Consider the following 20244-nt stretch of genomic DNA (forward strand, 5'->3'; position numbering starts at 1 on the left):
AGACTGGCTTGAACGTTTGAAGTTCATTTCTTTAGATTTATATTGCGATCGTTGAATAGTGCTACAAGCAACTCACACCCCACCCCACACAACACCCCACCAAATAACATTTTCAAGTATATTGTCATGTCGAATGCATTTTACTTGCAGTATCAAAAAGTTATCGTATCTCATACTATGCCAAGCTCCTCAATTCACCGATCGCTAGCAATACTCTCTTTTGACCTAATTATAATAACGTAGAAAGTGAATGAAATCACCATCTTCCCAATCCCACCCGCTGAATATCACTGCGCCATTTTGAAAAATAAAGCTAAATTTTTGTAATATTTGATCGATTCACATACATCTGCCATCAAATAGATCGTTGGATCAAGTAGATAGAAAATTATCAACAGATCAAAATACAGGGCATTTCCTTGATCCCCCCTTGTAAGTCAGAAACGGACGTGTGATCAAAAATTTCAAAGAACACGTCACTTTTTATTTTTAGGGGGACTATTTCACACCCGAAACTTCACCCCCCTGCGGTCAGCAACTACCCTTCTATTTTCTTCTATGGCTTGGGAAGGGGTCGAGTAATACATCATTTGAAAGGTCTTTTGCCCCTCTATTACTTCTGTGATTTTTTTCGCAATTGGTTCATTCGTTATTGAGAAATTAAATATTGAACGTTTTATTAAAAAAAAAACAGAAAATTCGCTGTCGCTCATTTTATTGGGGAAATCACCAAAAGTAATATCAATGGCAACACAGTAAACGGATAAAGTGTTCAAAATGACCTCCTTCTAGCTCCATATAATAATACAGTCTACTTTCGAAACCGTTCCTTACATTATTGAAGATGTCCGGATTCAGAAATCGGCATTCACGAATAATTCTCTGTCGCAGGTCTTCTAGATTTGTAGAATTAATTTAATTAGTAGAAAACGTTTTGAAATGGACGACACTGTTAGTTTTTTCTGTACTGGTAGTTTTTGTTAAATCTAGTTGTCGTAGAACAAAAAGTAGATAGTCTACTGTCATTTCATCACGAATTATTATTCAGTCATCCTTGTTCACTATGTTCCAACATGGTTTATTCTACTGAAGAAATAATAGAAATTGTTGCAACCTATTATCGAAATAATTAATATACTAAAGCTGCTGCAAGAATTCATAACACGAATCATCCAGACCACAACGTGAGCCATCAATACGTTAAACAATTAATGCATATAAGTTTCGAACTTCAGGTTCTGTTCAGAACAGAAAACATGAAGTATCCCGTCCTGTCAGAAATGATGGAGTTGAAGTTGTAGTTTTACGACATGTACAAATGAATAATCGATAATCTATCAGACAAATTACTAGAGCGTCTGGTATATCAGCTACTAGTGTTTTTCGGATTTTGAGAGCCTACAAATTCCATCCTTTCAAAATAAGGCTAGTTCGGGAATTGAACGAAGATGTTCCCGATCGTCGACTTCAATTTAGTGAGGTGTTCAGCGAGACATTGACCAATAACCCAAACCTATTATACAATATACATGTTTTTCAGACGAAAGTACTTTCACGTTGAATGGTGAAGTGAATAGACATAATTATCGTTACTGGAGCGATGTGAATCCTCATTTGGTGATGGAAACACATTCACAAACTCCACAAAAATTGAATGTCTGGGCCGGCATTCTTAGTAATCATATCGTTGGACCATTCTTCATTGAAGGTAATCTTAATAGAGACACATACTTAAATCTATTACAAGACTGTGTAGATCTTGAATAATGTACGGAACGCTTTCGAGAGTACACTGTATTATTGTATGAAACTAGATGGAGGTCATTTTGAACACTTTATGCGTTGATTGTGTGTGTTGCCATTGATATGACTTTTGTTGATTTCCTCAATAAAATGAGCGACAGCGAATTTTCTGTTTTTTATTAAATAAAACATTTAATTACTCAATAACGAATGAACCAATTTCCAAAAAAAAAATATAGAAGTAATAGAGGGACAAAATACATTTCAACTGATGTATCACTCGACCCCCCATGTCATTGAAAAAAATAGGAGGGGGGCAGTTGCTGACCGCAGAGGGGGGTGAAGTTTCGGGTATGATTTCCATATCAGAATTAATCGCCCTAGAAATAAAAATTGAGGTGTTTTTTTAAATTTTCGATTATACATCCGTTTCTGATTTACAGGGCGGGGGTCACCTCAACATTGGAAGTGATTTCATCATTTTGAAAAATAGTTGCTTTCGTCTGCCGATCCAATTTTTTGAGAATTCTTTATATCAGATGTATGTCAATTATTCAAAATTTTAATTTTTTACAACAGTGTCATATATATCGCTCACTAACAGCTGGAATCATCTGCCGTTTTATGGCAGACACTGTCAGTTGACGTTAATACATCACTGTCACTTGACGTACGTAAACTCACAGTGTTGCTAACGATCGGTATATGATTTGGGTCTTGTAGATACGTCTAAACTGTAAAAACCCTACCGTGTAATTGAAATATGTGGCTTGGCCGTTTTTTTTCTCCAGGAAGTATTAGCACAAAATTAACGAATAGTTATTGAATTTTTGACATAAGCCCATGAAAGTGTCTACGTAATTCCTATGGAACGGTCATGTTTCATATTTTAACTACCTTAGCGCCTTTATTATATAAGCAAAATGTACTCGTCTTGTCAATTCTTTACATGAAAATATATTTGATGAGTTTTCACTTTTATAATAGGGTAGCCCAAGCGGGGATTTCGGGATTTACTAAAGCACGGCAGATTAATATACAGGGGGATACGTTGTACCCGGTTAAGTACCTCCACCAAATATGAGCCCCATATATAAAGCCACCTGTGAGGGATTAAGAATCAGATTAGTAAAAAAAATTGATCATCAGAAATTCTCGAGCGCGTCAGATTAAGGTAGGGTGAGTTAATTACCTGCTAAAAAGTGTATATTCCAGTAATCTGACAATTTGAGAGTGCCGTAAAGAAAGGGGAGGGGGCTGCAAAGTTGTAAAAAAATAACGTCAATTCGACATTCTCGAGCGTAGCTAATTTTTTTTAATTTTGAAGGAAATAATTCAAGGATAACGAAAAATATATAATCTGACGATTTCCGCAAGCCGAAGTAACAAAAATTCGTCGATAGAGTTTATTGCGTGCAGAGGCGTGATACCTATATTTCCCTCTCCGAGTTTCTATTCCTCTACTCTTTATTCACTTTTTCTCTATCTAATACTCTCCCACTCCGTCCCCACTCTGAATTCTGTTAGCATGACGCCATCACAACTGATCACAGAGACTCGTTCGTGATGAAGATGAAGATGATGATTAATTAAACCGTTACTACGTGGTAGGAAATCATAATGACGAAAAGAAAAATGAAACTTTCTATGTTTTTTGCCACTTTTATTTGTAACTAACGTTACTGCAGTTTCGTCCTATAAGGACATTTTCAAACTTATACAATAAACTGATGTAATGAATCATTGTTAGTTTATTGAATAAGTTTGAAAATGTCCTTACAATAAACTGATGCAATGAATCATTGTTAGTTTATTGTATAAGTTTGAAAATGTCCTTATAGGACGAAACTGCAGTAACGTCAGTTACAAATAAAAGTGGTAAAAAACTTTTCTTCATTAATTAATCAATTTATTATAAGAAATTAAATTTTTTTGAGCATTTAAAAAAATTATTTTCTTATAAATACAAGTTTTCTACTTAAAAAACATACACTTATTTATTTGCATGCTATTTCCTGAGCTATTCAATTAATTAAGTTCAATGAGTTGAAAAAAAAAAATTGTTTTTGTCAGATTAAGCGAATCCCTCTAGATAATCGTCAGATTATGAGACAGCACGTCTAAAACATAAAGATGAACCATATATATATATATATATATATATATATATATATATATATATATATATATATATATATATATATATATATATATATATCAATCTGACGCGCTTGAGTATTTCAACATTGCGAATTTTTTTTGCACATTATAATAATGGCCGCGAGTTTGCGTCACATCGAAATCGTCAGATAATTGAATGAGATATTTTTTTTGTTGCACTTAACACCCCCTTAGAAAATCTGACGCGCTCGATTAATTTTTTTTCTTTTCACTTTTAACCCTTACGTACAACCACCCACATCATGCAAACGATCAGATTAACATACCAAAATTAATAAAAATACGTAGAACATTGATGCTATCAATATCTGACGCGCTCGAGTATGTCCATGCAAAAGTATTTTTTTACATATTTAAAAATCTATAGCCGCTTCCCCCACCGATGAAAAGGTATATATTATATAACATTTTTTTCTTCTTATCATCTAAACTTTGCAACCTAATATGTCTCTATGACGCTCGAGTAAAGCCCCATTTTGCGTCGTGGGCTCCCCTGCTATTATAAATAACTTTCAACTAACAGCTGCAACTCCAAATATTTGGGTTCTGATGTTTTAAGTAAGTATTTTCAGTATCTCATTCATTTTTTTCTCATATATTTCAAACCTGTTTACACTTTTTAAGATAATAAAAGTCCGAACCTCTAAAATTCACCAAGAAACTTCGTCAACCAAGATCATCCAAAAGTAGGAACTATTTTTTTCCAATGAGTTTCAAAATTTCTTCGCTTTTTCTCTCGCATATAGTTTCTGTGTTTCACGATGAATTAAATGGAAGTCATTTGCACGGAAACTGTGTAAACATGGAAATATTAAAAATACTATAGTTGATTTTGATTCACCTCTAATAGTTTTTCGTAGATGAAAATACGATTCAACTTTCTATTTGTTATTGTGTTTGTGTATGTATGTGATCGAAATGAAAAAATTTACCGTCCATTTAATTTCTATAATCATCAAGAAGAGAGATAAACATGATTTGTATTCACACTCATACATGGAGGTCAACGAGGTATTTGAAGTATTATATCACACCGAATATTTTAAAAACAGTAGAATTCAATTAGTTTGTGTAGTGAAACACCAGCACTTAGTCGATTAGTTATTTACTAAAACGATTATAGGCGTAGATGGTGATTTCAAATTCAGTTACTTACAAAATCTCTAATTAGAAATAAAAGAACTAATAAATGTATGAATGTTTCTTGTGATTTCACAATAAAATGGGGAATGGAGAAGAAGACATTATGTTAAAATCTGAGAGGAGCAAGGAAAAATACCCAAGTGAGTAATATACTTAATAAATACTCTTTGAATGTGAAAAACATTTCTTGAACTGAGATATTTCAGCGTTATTTCAGTTTCAGAATGTGATTTCAGGGCTTTCAGTAGCATTTTTCTATTTAATGAAATGTGAATCTTGTGACTGGGTTGCTGTTTTTGAATGGTTTTCAGCTAAACAGCTAAATCGTATGTGCGAAGAGTGTATGACAAAATATTAGGAAAAAAAAAATATCAATTTTTGTTTGCAATTTCTAAAGACTGATAATATATTTCTACACATCTACTGCACATCTTGATCCGGCAGCTATATCTGATGTTATTTCTGCTAGAAAAATAGTAATTTTGGCCCTCTAACTCGTACATCATCTATCTTAAATCGATTGCACTGTGCACTTTGACACCCATCTTTTGATAACTGTAGATATAATGTTTCACAAGTTGAGTGAAAGTGAGTTGTGGAGACCGCAACTCATATCCACGCATACAGTACAGTTCCATAATAGTTGGCACTAAATTCTCAGAAATATTGTTTCATTAAAACGAAACTAATTTTGTCAAGGTAGTTGTCAAGTTAAATGTATTTTATCGTCATTTTTCCTCATATGTTTAGTATAATTTCCGTACGTCACTGCAAGAGACAGATTAAGGTAAATACGTCAGTCATTTCTGAGAATTCGGTGCCTACTATTTTGGAATTATAACATAATATTGCTCCGAATTTTTATAGACGTAGAATTTTTTGATGGAGCGATTTTCCATGTGACATAAATGAATCATATATTAAATTGATCCAACAGAATTTAACTTCACGACACCTATAGAAGATAAATCACATATACAGGTCGTTTCTTTTATCATGTGGTAACATTACTATATTCTAAACCATAACTGATACGAAGACGATTAAATGGGAAAAAGGGTAACTATCATCGGTAACAATACAATGGTCGAAGAGAATTTACGGGGACTCTCGCCCTTCTCGAGTTATACGGGAAAAACAAAAATTTCTGTTTTTTCTTTTTTTCAAATGGAATTGTTATTTCGGAGAAAATCAAAAAATGGAAAAAAAATGTATTGTATTCGAAGTGTACTATGACGATGTAATACTAAATATTCGAGAAAAAAAACGTTTCGTATCAACATGGCCCACCATCAACTTTTTTTTAATACGGACCTGTCTTTTTTATTACAGATATTGATAAAGCGATAAATTCACAATTCAAAAGTATATCACATTTGATATTTTTATGGCGTTTCATTTGAAATAACCACCATCATCAGTGACAAGAATCAAACAGAAAAACAATTTATTTTATCATAAAATTTTGGGAACAATGAAACCGATACGGAAAATCGAAGCTACATGGCAATCTACATTAAATAATCGAATTGACGACCTCTTTGTTGAATGCACATAAAGTTGTCGATCCAGACAATTCCTGTGGCAAGTTTCTAGTATAATAGGTATAATACTAATACATGCATCTTTTATTTTTTGTTTGAGATGGTCGATATCTGTACTTGGTATTGAAAAAACTTTATCCTTCATGTATCTCCAGACAAAAAATCCAAAGGGGTAAGATCTAGGGATCTAGCTGGCCAGTTAATTGGTCCATTGTTTCCAATCCTATTTCTTGAGAATATTGCATCTAAATTTTCCGTAATTATTGCTGGATTATGGGGAGAAGCGCCGTCCTGTTGAAAAATTGTATATCATGGCGGATATTCAGTGGCAATTCATCTATGTAGCCATCGACTTCATTGAATAAAAAATGAAGATACATTTTACTATTCAAATGATCATCGTAAAAGAAAGGGCCAAGGATGTTTGTTCCCACAATTTCCAACCAATTGGTTTCCCTATGTTAATGTTCATTTGTATTATACCACCTATAATGGATATTTCTGTTAAATCAACCATTGTTGGTGAATTTTGATTCGTCCGCCCATATTTTTTTACAAAAATTTCCAACTTCCCTATTTCTACGTCTTACCCACTTCGCAAATCGTACTCTCCTTCCGTAATCCCTTTCATTGAGGTGATGAACTTTGCGTATCCTGTAGCATTTATATTTTTTCTTTTGCAAAATAGTTCTGCTGAATTTTACAGAAATTCCCATTTCGTGGGCAATTTCTCGTAAAGAACAATCTTGATTAGCATGATTTTTTTAACTGGCCAATCCTAAATTAAAAAAAAGATATTTTCATTTCATAAATTTTGCTAACCCATATGACCCATATTTATTTGATTCCTCACACTTCCAGTAACCACACATTTTCTTGTTTTCTTTCTGTAAAATGCACCATAGTCCCTCAAATTTCTTTCTGCTCGTCTAAACATTTGGATGTTCGGAAAACGACAATTCGGGTTTAGCTCAACATATATATATTCCTTGCCAAAAGAGGATTCCTATTTGATTTTCCATAACTAAATAGCATATAATCCTTTCATCATTTGAATCATCTTTGATATGTTCATGAACGTCTGACAGTTCTCAACAGGTATCAACAACGCATTCATTTTTTCTACCATGGTAAATGAATTGAGATGATATTTGATTACACCAAATTATACAACATTCGAATTTTGACCAAAAACTGTTATTTTCGTTACTTCCAGGATTGATAATTATAAAAATATTACGAATTATAATTTATTAAGGAGAAATAAGCCTTGAAAGAAGGATTACGGCAATACAAAAATTTACAAAATGAAGAAGTACGAATTTTCATTGTGTTAGGGTACCTACCTGTCGAATTCATTTTGTTGTATGAATTATATTTTGAACAAATCGAAACAATTTACAAAAGAAGTAACGACAGGACCGTGATTCACCAAATGTAATAGGGCCTAAAGTCTTCAATTCTCTACCCGATGATATTCGAAATTGTGTACCTGCACCTTTGTTTAAATCTCGCTTGAAATCGTACTTGATCGAAAAGTGTTTTTATGACGTGGATTCGTTTTTTACTGCAAGCTAATGTAATGAAATGTAACTCTATTGTGAAGATTTTGTGATATTTTGTGATTTTGTGATATTTTTTATGTAATCTAATTATCTTTAGAATAAGACTGGTTTGTACTGTTAGTATGCCTAACTTATGTTAATCTACTTTCTACTTTTAAGACAATTCCTATACAATTTCTTATTGTCTAAAGGAAAATAAAAATTATTATTATTATTATTTAAAATTGTTGTTACTAATGATGGTAGTTATTTTAAATGAAACGCTATAAAAATATCAAATGTGATATACCCTTGAATTGTTAATTTATTGCTTTATCAATATCTCTTATAAAAAAGACAGATCCGTATTTAAAAAAAATCGATGGTGGACATGTTGACACGAAACGTTTTATCGAATATTCATTATTACATCGTCATAGTACACTTCGAATACAATAACATTTTAGTTTTCCATTTTTTGATAGTCTCCGAAATAACAATTCCATTCGAAAACAACGAAAAACAGCATTTTTTGTTTTACCCGTATAACTCGAGAAGGACTAGAGTCCCCGTAAATTTTCTTCGACCATTGTATTGTTCCCGATGACAGTTACATCATGTTACCACATGATGAAAGAATTGGCCTGTATAGGTTCTCTGCGGTTTGCAATAATTTTTTGAATTAGGTAAAAAATTATACGTTTTGACCTCTAAATAAGTATAACACATCTATGCGATTGATTTTTGAGCATTGGGCATGGCCAAGGTAATATTATACAGTCGGGTGTTATGGGTATGGTTAATTTAGATAAATCTATGCTTATTTTTTATTGCCAGATGAGTAGGTAGTATTTGATTATTCGAGAGATGTGCTTAAATTTATAGTTCCTTAATTACATAGTTTGTGTGAATATTCCCTCCCAGGTAATTGTCAAAATATGAATATCTAGATACTTAATTTGTTTAACAGTTTCAAGGTCTTTATCTCTAACATTCGGTTTCGTTGATATGGATGTAAATTTTGGCAAATTTTCAGAGTAGAACGTGAAAGTCATAAAGTGAGTACTGATCTAGCAGAAGATTGAGATCAGGTCTTATTTCGTCTTCATAAAAAATAGCAATATACCCATTCAGGTATAAATTGTTGGGATCCCAGTAATGTTACCTAAAGAACTCCGTTAGTCTCAAACCTCTTTTCACTAACTGCAGAGTATATGATTGTGCATTTTCCGTCATTGAGATAACTGAGAATACGCAGATGGCTGGGGGTTAACGATCAATCACACCATTTATTTCCAAAAGTATTTTTGTAAGTGCCTCTTGAGTGGATATTTTTTCTCTAAAATCAAATTGTCTAATGACAATACTTTATATTTATTCACGAAGATATTGATCCTTTTTTTCAAATGAGAGAAATCGGTCAATTGGTTCGATTATTTCAGTTTTGAAACTATTTGGGTAAATAACTGGTTTCACCATAAGATTGATTCTTTGCGTGTTGGGGGTGGAAATAATATCACATGTAGTTTTCAGAAACTCCTTTGTGATATATTGAATGATTAATATTCACAATTTCAATTTTGTATTTATTTGTGGAAATTTGTTTTACCATTTGAATCAATTCATCTAATGTACTTGTTGTTTTCCACTGTGAGGAACGTTTTCATAATTTTTCAAAAATTATCTTTTTGTTAACATAATATGTGTTTTTTTTTATTATTTTCGAATATTCTGTAATGTAGTTTCTTAGCTTTCTCATAAATAATTCTGTGCTTTTATTAAAAGTTTGACTGCACCGATCCCCAGCATATGAAAAGGTGATAAAATTATAAGCAAATTATAAAGATAACATAACAAAACAAGTGCCTATAGAACATTTGGAAAACTGCTGAGACAATTTATGATAGCAATGTATATTTACCAAATATAAATAATTGTCTATTATATTCATTATGAGAGTAATTTGTTTTTCACATTGTGGAAAGTGATAATTTCTTGTTCTTGGTATTCTCATCTAGTATGATTTCATGAATATTACTGGAGTTTTTTCCCAACACCAAATCGTTATTTTTACACCTCGACACGTGTTTCGATCACCAAGTGATCATCTTCCTCATTACTACACCAAAGGTTCCAAACAGTATATCACAAGTAGTACGATTTCAATCAAAGCCTCATTTAAAAGTAAGAATGTTGCCTAAAACTAATTATGAAATCATGTGATTAACACCAAAACATGAGGAGGGATTACCCATCGTCGGTGAGAAAACACGTCAATTAAAAACTATTATTATAACCGTCCATCAAGCGAATCTTCCATATTCCAATCTTGCAACATAACAGAAATCTATAACCGTATGTATAAACAAGTTTGAATTATCGTTTTGTAACTGAATTATAATTAATCTTGGTGCATAATCAAAATCGGAAAGTGGCGAAATTGCAAAAAAGAGAACAAATCGGCAGGACCGCCCCTCAACAGGTGACTGTATTTTATGTATAATTGCTTCGAAATCTTTTGCAATATCTTTAATGTAGCCCGGTCAAATTGAGTATACAGTGTGATATTACAAGCTGATACTTGCTGAAAATGAGAGTGAGCGAGAAAGCTTGTTGAATGATTCAATAAAAATTGAAATTATATGATTTTAATATCGAATACATTCAAACGTGTGAATAAATAGCTAATCCTACGATATAAATCAAATACTGATCATTGGATTTAAAATATTTGCATATCTACTTAATTCTCAACGTATTGTTGAAAATCCATATCCAAACTCACTAATACAGTTTACAGTGATTTACACTATTGAAAGTTTACAAAATTGTTACACGTGTTTCGCTATTCAATAGTTTCATCAAACAGTCACACCAAACTGTATTAGTGAGTTTTTGACGTGATAACTTCTTACGGGAGGGTAAACCGCTTTGTAACGTAACGCATCGATATGTCTGGATTCCTCCCTTTCTACTCACTCTAACCTGGAACCTGTCATTTCTGGAAATCGTGTAATTACGCCTGAAAAACTATTTTTAACGCTGAAATAATTTGGTGAATGAAAGTAAACCTTCTCGTGCGCATCACAAGTGTTACCCCCCATATCTAACTTGTTACTGGACTCTTATTAGGAAAATCGCCGAGACACGTCGATTTTTGATTTCTTTAATGTATATTTGAATTTGAACAATTCACCCCTAATTTCATCCCTTACTGGAGGGGAGCAACCCTTACAAAAAATTTAAATAGTATAGCGTGGTGAGTGATAGCTTATTCGATAGGGGGTTTATTCTCAATTCAACCGTGCAAAGGAATTGAAATTTGCTAAACTAATTCAAGAGTTATGATTGATTAGGAATAACGACAATTAACGTAGCGAAATCAAAGAAACTCACTAATAATATCTATATTTTTTGTTGAGGAGTATGTGAAACTCATAAGTCAGTGTATATATTATATACACTGTTCACATGATTGTGAACATAAATGTTCACAATCTTTCATTAATGTTTTTTTCTTATATCAAATATTGTCAAAATCTTCCAATTATGTAAATTTTGTTCTGGGCAATGAACACTATTATTATTGTTATCAAATGTCAATGCAAGGTATATATTATGAACAAGATATACTATTGTACATAATTAGATACATGATATATAGGATGTTTTATTTAAACATTAAAAGCCGATGAAATACTCTACCGGTGAAACCGATAGTGACGGAAAAGTAAAAATATGCGAAAGTTTCCTCTTCATATACCTACTGAATCTAAATTTTGACTTGTCCAATAGATATCCCAGGAGCAGTAATTTTGTTTATTGAAACAGGAGTATTTTTAGGATATATAATTTTTAAGAAAACACCCTTCAAGCTTTTTACTTCCCCTTCGGTTAATAGATAATAGTAAACTTCCAAGAGAAGGAAGAAAAAAATCAAATATATCCATTTCACATTATTTCCGTTCAAGAAGACTATACATATAAGTAAAAGTTTTTCTTATAATAGCAACAGTTTAGTATTAAGGAACCATGAGTCCTGAATTTGTGAGATGTTAATAGCTGTTCTGCCTGTTTTGCCTTTACTGCAAACATATTTTTTCATCAACAATATTTCACGAAATTTCTTATTTCACATAATCTCCTTCGAATAATTGCACCATGTGTTTTAAGACCCGGTGCCAATATTGCCGTCATTGTTTCTTGTGAGTTTAACACCACAGACGAGAAAGCATTTGCTTTTGACGTAAAAGTACGATTACGGACTCAGTTTCAATTATAAATATCACCCGACAATCAACTAACAGATTATTATTAACAAATCCATATATAATTCTGAAGAAAGTGACTGATTCATGGCCAGTTAATATAGAGCATACAGATAGTGGGAAAAATGACTGCAAAATAGAATCTGTCAATAAGGGTTATCGTATATGTGGCCTGTTTATCTTTGAATAATAAATTAGTTCCATTCGGAACGATTCTGATTCTGATTGAATATTTTTGAGTTATTATGATCAGTTATAAGTGAAACAGCGATTTACAGCAGTCCGTGGAGAGGTTAATACTCTTTATCTGGCATTTTCAGTGGGAAAGTGGAATTAAATACAATGTAAGTGAGGAATCCACCGATTATTTACATGTCTAAGTAACTTACCAAGTAACTTATCAACCATTACCTTCCTAAGTTTAGGGACAAATGATGAGAAATCAACACACAAGCAAGCCAATGAATTCATCTCTAAATATAGAAACGTTAATTATACTACCATATATCAATGAATATCAAAATTGTGTTTTGTGTTTGAAAAGTGACTCTCATGTTTTTTGCTTCAACGAAATCAAATACGTTCTCACATACTTTCATAAATCAGGTACATTGTTTTTCGTTTCTTATTTATGAGGAGTGCTTTTCAGAATTCAACCGCAATGTCTCATTTTTATTACAGTTCTACTTCGTTGGTTCACTTTTTGACTTCACTCAGAATCCATCAAATAGTTCCTCCTACAAAATATCATTGTCGATGAAGCAGGTCGTGTAGGTATATATGAAAACATTACTCCAAGGATTTTATTATCGTCTGTGTTTACCTTTAGTAAGGTCGAAAAACACGTATTAGTTGATCCTTCATCATGTATTGAAATAAACTGAAGTTATTATTATTTTTGTCGAGAATATTTGACCTCAATCAAAATCTTAAAGAGAACCTAGGCAACGGTTGGCATTTCTTGATTAACATATACATTAGAAACTAAAAAAACTTGTTTTCATTAAGTTTGATACCCTTCTCTGAGTATTTTGTTCAAGTTCTGATAATAATTACATCACATACGAAGTGATTATTCGAACTTCTTTCTATCATCCAATAAAAATGGTTTTATTACAATTCTGGAAACACTTCCTTTTGGCAATTAGTCTCAACAACTATTTCCTCTGAATCTTTGAATAATCCTTGCGGAGAAGAATTCGCCGATTCAACCCTCAGGATATTTGCCTCATCAGCGCGATGCAGCCAAGTGCAAAGAACAGCAACAGCTAGTTGCTGAAAACGGGAAACAACACATATGAACGGAATCAACAACAGGAGCCCACGGCAAATTTGTGAATCCAGTTAGAAGACCTAACATCGCAGGAAACAACTAACATGTCACGCAGCTTGCTGTAGCTGATTGTAGAAGATATTTATACGAGATAAATCACAGACGTTTCTTTTACAGATGTTTATTGTTCATCCAGCCGCAGAACCACGATGTAATTTATCGTGTAGAACACCCACAGACTCATCAGTTTTTTTGAAGACAAAACACAAGCACTATAGGAAAATCCTTAAGGCACTCTAAGAACGGTGCATGTGCAAAAGTAGCGATTCACGTTGTTTTTGAATCGCTGGAGATTGAATTCATTTGGAAAAACGTTCTCAGGAAGTTTTCTAGATGAAAGATTTCTCAAACAGTGAAGTTCGAAGTGTACTGAGTTGAACCTCAAAACGATGAGCAGCTACAGTCCGTTGCGTATTTCTGATATGTACCGCTCTTGGTGGAATCAAATGTGCCAAGTCACTTGAACACACAAATATCCGACCTTTTTTAATGTTCCAGACTATCAAGTTTGGCCAGCAAACTATCATGCCACACACAGTTGAAGGCCTTAGAAATATCAAGCGCAACAGTTCTTGGCCCTCTATATTGCTTAAAAAATCTTAAGATCTTAAAATATGTTTTTCCGTTAATCAGCTGTCGCCCCTATACGAACGACAACTCTCAGAAGTTGAGAAACTTGTGCAAGCTACGGACTAACGAGGTCTTACCTTTCAACGTGTGATTCCTAACACGGTTGCAGGATCATCCCAGCTTCAACCAGATAAATTCTCTCGAGAAAAATATCTGGCAGGAATCGAACCCCCTACCTTCCGATCGTGAGTCGGGCGCACTACCACTGCGGCCAATTCCACAACCTTGATTGCGTTATTCCAAATATGGGTGACATACGATAGAAGGTCGCATGTGGATCATTGTTTCCGAAAGCCATATTGATGTTCGCTCAAGATGTTAAAGCTTTTCATATAGTGGTTTACAGCTTTCTCCATGCTTTCTCCCAAACAGCAGTGTGCATGAGACTCGATTGGCTTCAACGTGGTTCGACTGCATGTATGAAACCATCGTCTAAGAAAAAGATTACCGGCAAGTATTCACTAGAACCCATTGTGTAGGTTCCACTTATGAATTTTGATAATAATAATAATAATAATACCAACTTTATTGAACAATTGATAAAAGAGCTTAACACTTTTTACTTCAATGGCATTTGAAACTCATTAAACTATTTCACAAAATATCAGTATGCTCCTATTCGTCAGAGTCCTCGAATTGTTCGATTGCGTTCTGTATACGTTGTTATGGTGGCAATGTGACATCAGAGTATGTTGTCAGATCGCTATGATACATTTGATGACACTTAAAAATCATTCCACATATCGGTATGCTCGTTTTAGTCAGAGTTTCTCACGAGGACGCTTCCAGCTAACGACTTATTTGATTCTTTTTTATATATGTTGACATGGTGACAATGTGACATCAGAATACATTGTCAGATCGCATGGTACATTCAATGACAAAAATTATTCGACTTTTTCACAACGTATCAGTATGCTCGTATTCGTTAGAGTTTTTACAAGAGATCGCCGCTAACCTCAAGATTTTTTTATTGTGTTCAGTTTACATTGCCATTGAGGTAATGTGACATCAGAATACGTTGGCAGACCGGTATGGTATTATACCAGTACATAGACAGCCAGTAGACTACGCGACGCGTTACAATACTTCAGTATGGCCAGTATGGCCAAGAATCCAGACCAGAGACAATCTGTTAAGTCTTCCTATCGAGGAGAGTCGTTTTTGGCAATTTGCTACCAATTTAGACGTTGCTCGGTAGGAGCCAAGCTTCCAACGCCGCTTAACTGTCCGAGAATATGTTTATTGACTTGTGTATGAGGTTGGATTCTTCCAATCTCTCTCTTGTTGTGTAACTGTGCTTCTTTGCCAATTGGCATGTTTAGTAAAAAAACAACGCAACGTCATTCGGTAGATATGAGGTTCGTTCCAACCAGCGTCAGAAACAGTTTCTGACAGTCAGGATTCTGCGCAGTAATGTGATTGTGTTCCAACATGAGTTTCCAACCATTAGTAAACTATCAGTTTTCTGTTCCATCCAAGATTCAAACCTGTTCAAAATCTATCAGAATGGTTTGAGGATTATCTTCTAACCATCAATCTGACGCATACGTATTCCTTATTACTGTTTCTGTTTTATGTTCATGCAACTTACAAACAACATAACCTGCAAAAATTGTTATAAAATGAATTATGTATTTGCTGGCGCAGGAAAAATTAGGAATTCTTTAAGTGAACCTAAAATATGAACATCTTTAATTACACAAATTATTGCGGTGACCTCCCAGTTCCATGTTGAGTAGTAAATAGAATAGAGATATAAAATACTGCAACCTTCTTTTACTCTCCAGAAATACACTTGATTAGATTTATTTTTAAAGAATTGAAGAGGTTATATTTTTAGGAGTGACATTCGTTGTGGAATGTCTGAAATACAAACTGAGTAGAGAAAAGTATCTTCTGTATAATTCAGTGTTCGAAGTATTTGTTTGGAAAGATTTTTTTTCTTTCGTGTAATTCAATATTTATATGAAAGTAGCTGTTTCAGGAGGACATTCTTTCAGTTTGTGTCTGAAAGTTACTTCTTTGCATGATCTACACATCCATGTATAGAGTTACTTATTTTCAAATTGATTACTTCCTTCCTTTCTTTGGAAGATTCCCTCATCCCCTTTTTTGTATCAAGATGGAGTTGTAGAAAGCCAAAAACTTTCTCTCCCAAATTATTTTTAAAGGTTATGTTGAAATTCCATGCCAAACTTCAGTTGAACTATCAGCTGTTCCAATCAGAAATTTCAAATTAATCAGAAACCAATATTTACCAGACATGCGCGTTGACAACGATTTACAAACAGTTGGAAATCTGTTTGTGACTCAAGGTTGGAACGAACCTATGAATGTATAACAAATAATTCATTCAATTCATCAAATACCTGGATGCGGAACAAAAATGAGAAAATGCAGGGAATTAGGTTGTCTACTTGACTGTACCGATCTGCTACTTTATTGCATAGTGACAGAAAGTGACGGATTACGAATTATACAAGTAGGCGATGACAATATATTTTATACCAAATCAAAATATGGTGTAAAATAAAAACCATAACACCCAAACATGTTCGTTTTTTGGCAGTCCACATTCAGTTGCTACATTCATATCATGCATCAGTTCAAAAATATTTCGTTTAATGCCATTCGATACAGGGTGAACTAGGAGTTTTTTTTTGTTGAAAATTGGATCATTCGAAAACTACTACGAGTGCCATAACGAGAACCATTAAATAGTCTTCAGAATGTGAAGATGAAACAGTGCGAAAGGATTTCGATTGATGCCAACCGGTACAGGGTGCGCTAAAACAATGAAATGAAAATTGATTTATTCGAAAATTACCACGACTGCCACAACGAAAACCGTTAGAAATTCTCCAGAATGTGGAGATAACACAGGACTGAAGGATTTCGAGTAATGTCAACTGATACAGGGTAGTAAGATGACATCAATAAAAATCCTTTTGCATTGATTCATCTACACATTCTGAAAACTATTCAACAGTTTTTCTTGCGACACTCGTGGTAGTTTTACAATGAATCAATTTTCGAAAAATGTTTTGTCCTAGCTCGCCCTGTTCCAGTTGACATTGGTCGAAATATTTTTGCACTGTTTTATCTTCACAGTATGGAAATTGTTGAAAACTATCTAACGGTTTTATTATGGCACTCGTGATAGTTTTCGAATAAATCAATTTTAAACAAATTCATTGTATATATTATCCTCTATTCCAACTTCGACAGTCTTCAAGACCAAATATGGATTAGGAAGCTTGTTGAAGATATTTTATATTCATAGAGGAAAAATTGGCCGAAAATCACTCAACGATATCATAAGCTGAAAAGAGGCAGAAATTTTAAATTTGGAAAAAAATCAACAGCATCAATGTAAAAGAGTACAAAATTATCAATACATATACCACGACACAATATAATAAATATTTATTGTATATTATATTATAATTATTTTATATCATTTGTTTTTAAAGCTTATGAAGCTTCATAAGCTTCAAAAACAAATTATGAGCTTATGAAGCTTCATAAGCTTCAAAAACAAATTACATTATAACAGACCAATAGTATGCATCACTGCTATTGGAAGTGTGCCCCAGCAATGAATAATTGACACTATCTTTGCGATGCAAATGTTATGATGTGAACGTAAAACATCCACCATTATCATAACCATTGAGTATAAGTTATTGAGTATTACATTGAATGAGATTTCCTCGTTTAGGTTTCAATTTATCTATCATTTTTCTGGATTGTTGACTGTCATTCGTTGAGTGAGTATGTCAACGTTTTGCTCATACTAGTGCTCATACTAGTGCTCATACTAGTAAATGACATCTCAAAATGAGAGAATAAAAACCAATAATTGAAAGTATTATTAGCTTGTGTCGGCGAAACGTTGAGACGCTAACTCAAAACTAACGCGATCAACAATCTTAAAGAATGATAAATACAATGATTTTTCATCAACATTCATCACTTCAACTTTTTTCAGAATTGCAGGCGCTTTGCGTTTAGTGTTTATTGAAGTGCAGCCTGTCATAAACTACTATGTTGATGTTTCATGACCCTAATTTCACTAGTTGCCCTCATCAGGCACAGTTATATTCAACCGATTGGAGAAGTAAGAACAATTACTATCATCGACAGGCCAATACCGTCACCTTTGAACTTTGGAATCTTGAAACATTCATTGTCTCTTATTCAAGTTAGTCTAAAGAGGATAATTAGGTATTTTATTTGTCACCACAAAGTGATGGATCGTTCCATCAGCTTTGAGCATTCAATATTTGGTGCCAATTTGCTAACCAAATCAAATTTAAATTTTTTCCACTGATAAAATCATAATAAAAAAATACTTACCAGAATTCGGATAATTTAACAAAATTCATTTGTTTTTGGGACATAGCAAGCTCTAAAATAAATGGTTTTCGATATATAGTGCATGTCCCCCCCTTTTCATTTTTTGAACGGATCAACTCAAAAAATTGAAATTTGAGATAATGAAATTAATGCATAAATACTCTATCTTGAAGTGATATTGACAGATGAAACTTTCAAGATGGCGACTGGGCGCCATCTGGAAAAAAAATTAAATGGAAAAGGGGGTCTTGCGAAACATCATTTTGAAGCTCCTGACGAATACTTCACAACCCTAGATTATGAAGTCAATATCTTCACCTACTACAAAATGACGAAACACTTAATAATTTCCTGAAGACAAACACATTTATATTGATATTCCTTTTTATCTGCCATATGGCAATTCCAACAACCCGATAAAATTTTTCTGGAAAAAACTCCAGTAATATCCATTACCACACCAAAGGTTCCAAACAGTGCACCAATTATTCAGGTAAACTTTCAGAAAATTTTCAAAATTACTTCTATAGATACAGAATAACAATAGCTTTTATAAGTAATAATAATTTAGGCAGAAGCCTGTTCAATGCAAAACCCAAACGAGATAAAATGAAAAAATCAGGTATGTAAAGAATAGAATAGAGTGTGGCGAATGCTCAGCAGTATATACAGGCCAAGCCGGTAAAAATTTTGACGTAAGGCTCCGTGAACACGTCTGTTTGGACAAAAAAATCCACAATGTATGAACATCTACAAGAATCAAAACACAAAAGAAGTAAAGATAACCTCAAAATCCTATACATATGTAATGAAGGGAAAAAAGAATTTTTTGGAAGCCATGGAAATCAACAAACCAATGAAAAATCCGAAATATATATCCCTAAACGAGCAACTCGATCAATGTAGGTCTCCACTCTTGAATTTTTAAGTTTAACAACTCGTATAATCTTCAGTGTAGAATTATATAGTTGGCACCCTTGTTCATTTAACTACCTCTCCTTCTAGCTTACCTGAAAATTCCCGATATAACATAACCAAGTTTTAGTTTTATACTTGATGATGGGGTGAAACCCGAAATCCGTCGTAAAAATAAAATAATTAGTGGCAACTAGCCCTTTGAGGACGATTTAACTTTTTTTTCGAAAAACTATAATTTTGGTTTTCAGGGTATAATAAAAAGATTAGTAAACAACAATTTTGCAAAAAAAAAAACATTTTATAAGTAATCCTTTTTTCACAATCATGTGGTTCCAAATCATGACCACAAGGAAGCTATGAGAAAAAAAGTTTAATGGAACTCAAAGTAACAAATTCATAGTTGGTGAACGTTGTAGTTAGAACAGTACCATCTAGTCCTGTGAGGCTGGGAGCGTGTGCTACAATGTGCACACCTAACCTTTGTAATGGTTAGGTGTGAACTGGTGAATGTGCACGTTTATCAAACCTTATTTCAGCGGGAACTGAAACCTTGAATTTATTGGATATATTTTCTGTAG

At 33.3% G+C, this 20244-nt stretch overlaps 2 protein-coding genes across 5 annotated transcripts in view; one reads left to right on the top strand and one right to left on the bottom strand.

The window, feature by feature from the left end:
* The window catches only part of LOC111516774 (zinc transporter ZIP11), a 409569-nt gene that overhangs the window by 168477 nt on the left and 220848 nt on the right, over nucleotides 1-20244 (bottom strand). The gene's annotated exons all lie outside the window — the stretch shown is intronic.
* The window catches only part of LOC111513185 (excitatory amino acid transporter 1), a 59247-nt gene continuing 43989 nt past the window's right edge, over nucleotides 4987-20244 (top strand). Inside the window, exon 1 of one of the 2 annotated variants that reach the window (XM_074179036.1) lies at nucleotides 4987-5207. In XM_074179036.1, the coding sequence (XP_074035137.1) occupies nucleotides 5147-5207 (61 nt within the window). In that variant the 5' untranslated portion in view covers nucleotides 4987-5146. Of the gene's footprint in view, nucleotides 5208-12611; nucleotides 12768-20244 lie in introns of those variants that run through there. The other variant, XM_074179037.1, reaches the window with a different exon arrangement.

The sequence above is a fragment of the Leptinotarsa decemlineata genome, unplaced genomic scaffold (assembly GCF_025532065.1).
Source record: "Leptinotarsa decemlineata unplaced genomic scaffold, Ldec_3_MD MMD2_tig00004307_RagTag_RagTag, whole genome shotgun sequence".
Taxonomy (NCBI): domain Eukaryota; kingdom Metazoa; phylum Arthropoda; class Insecta; order Coleoptera; family Chrysomelidae; genus Leptinotarsa; species Leptinotarsa decemlineata.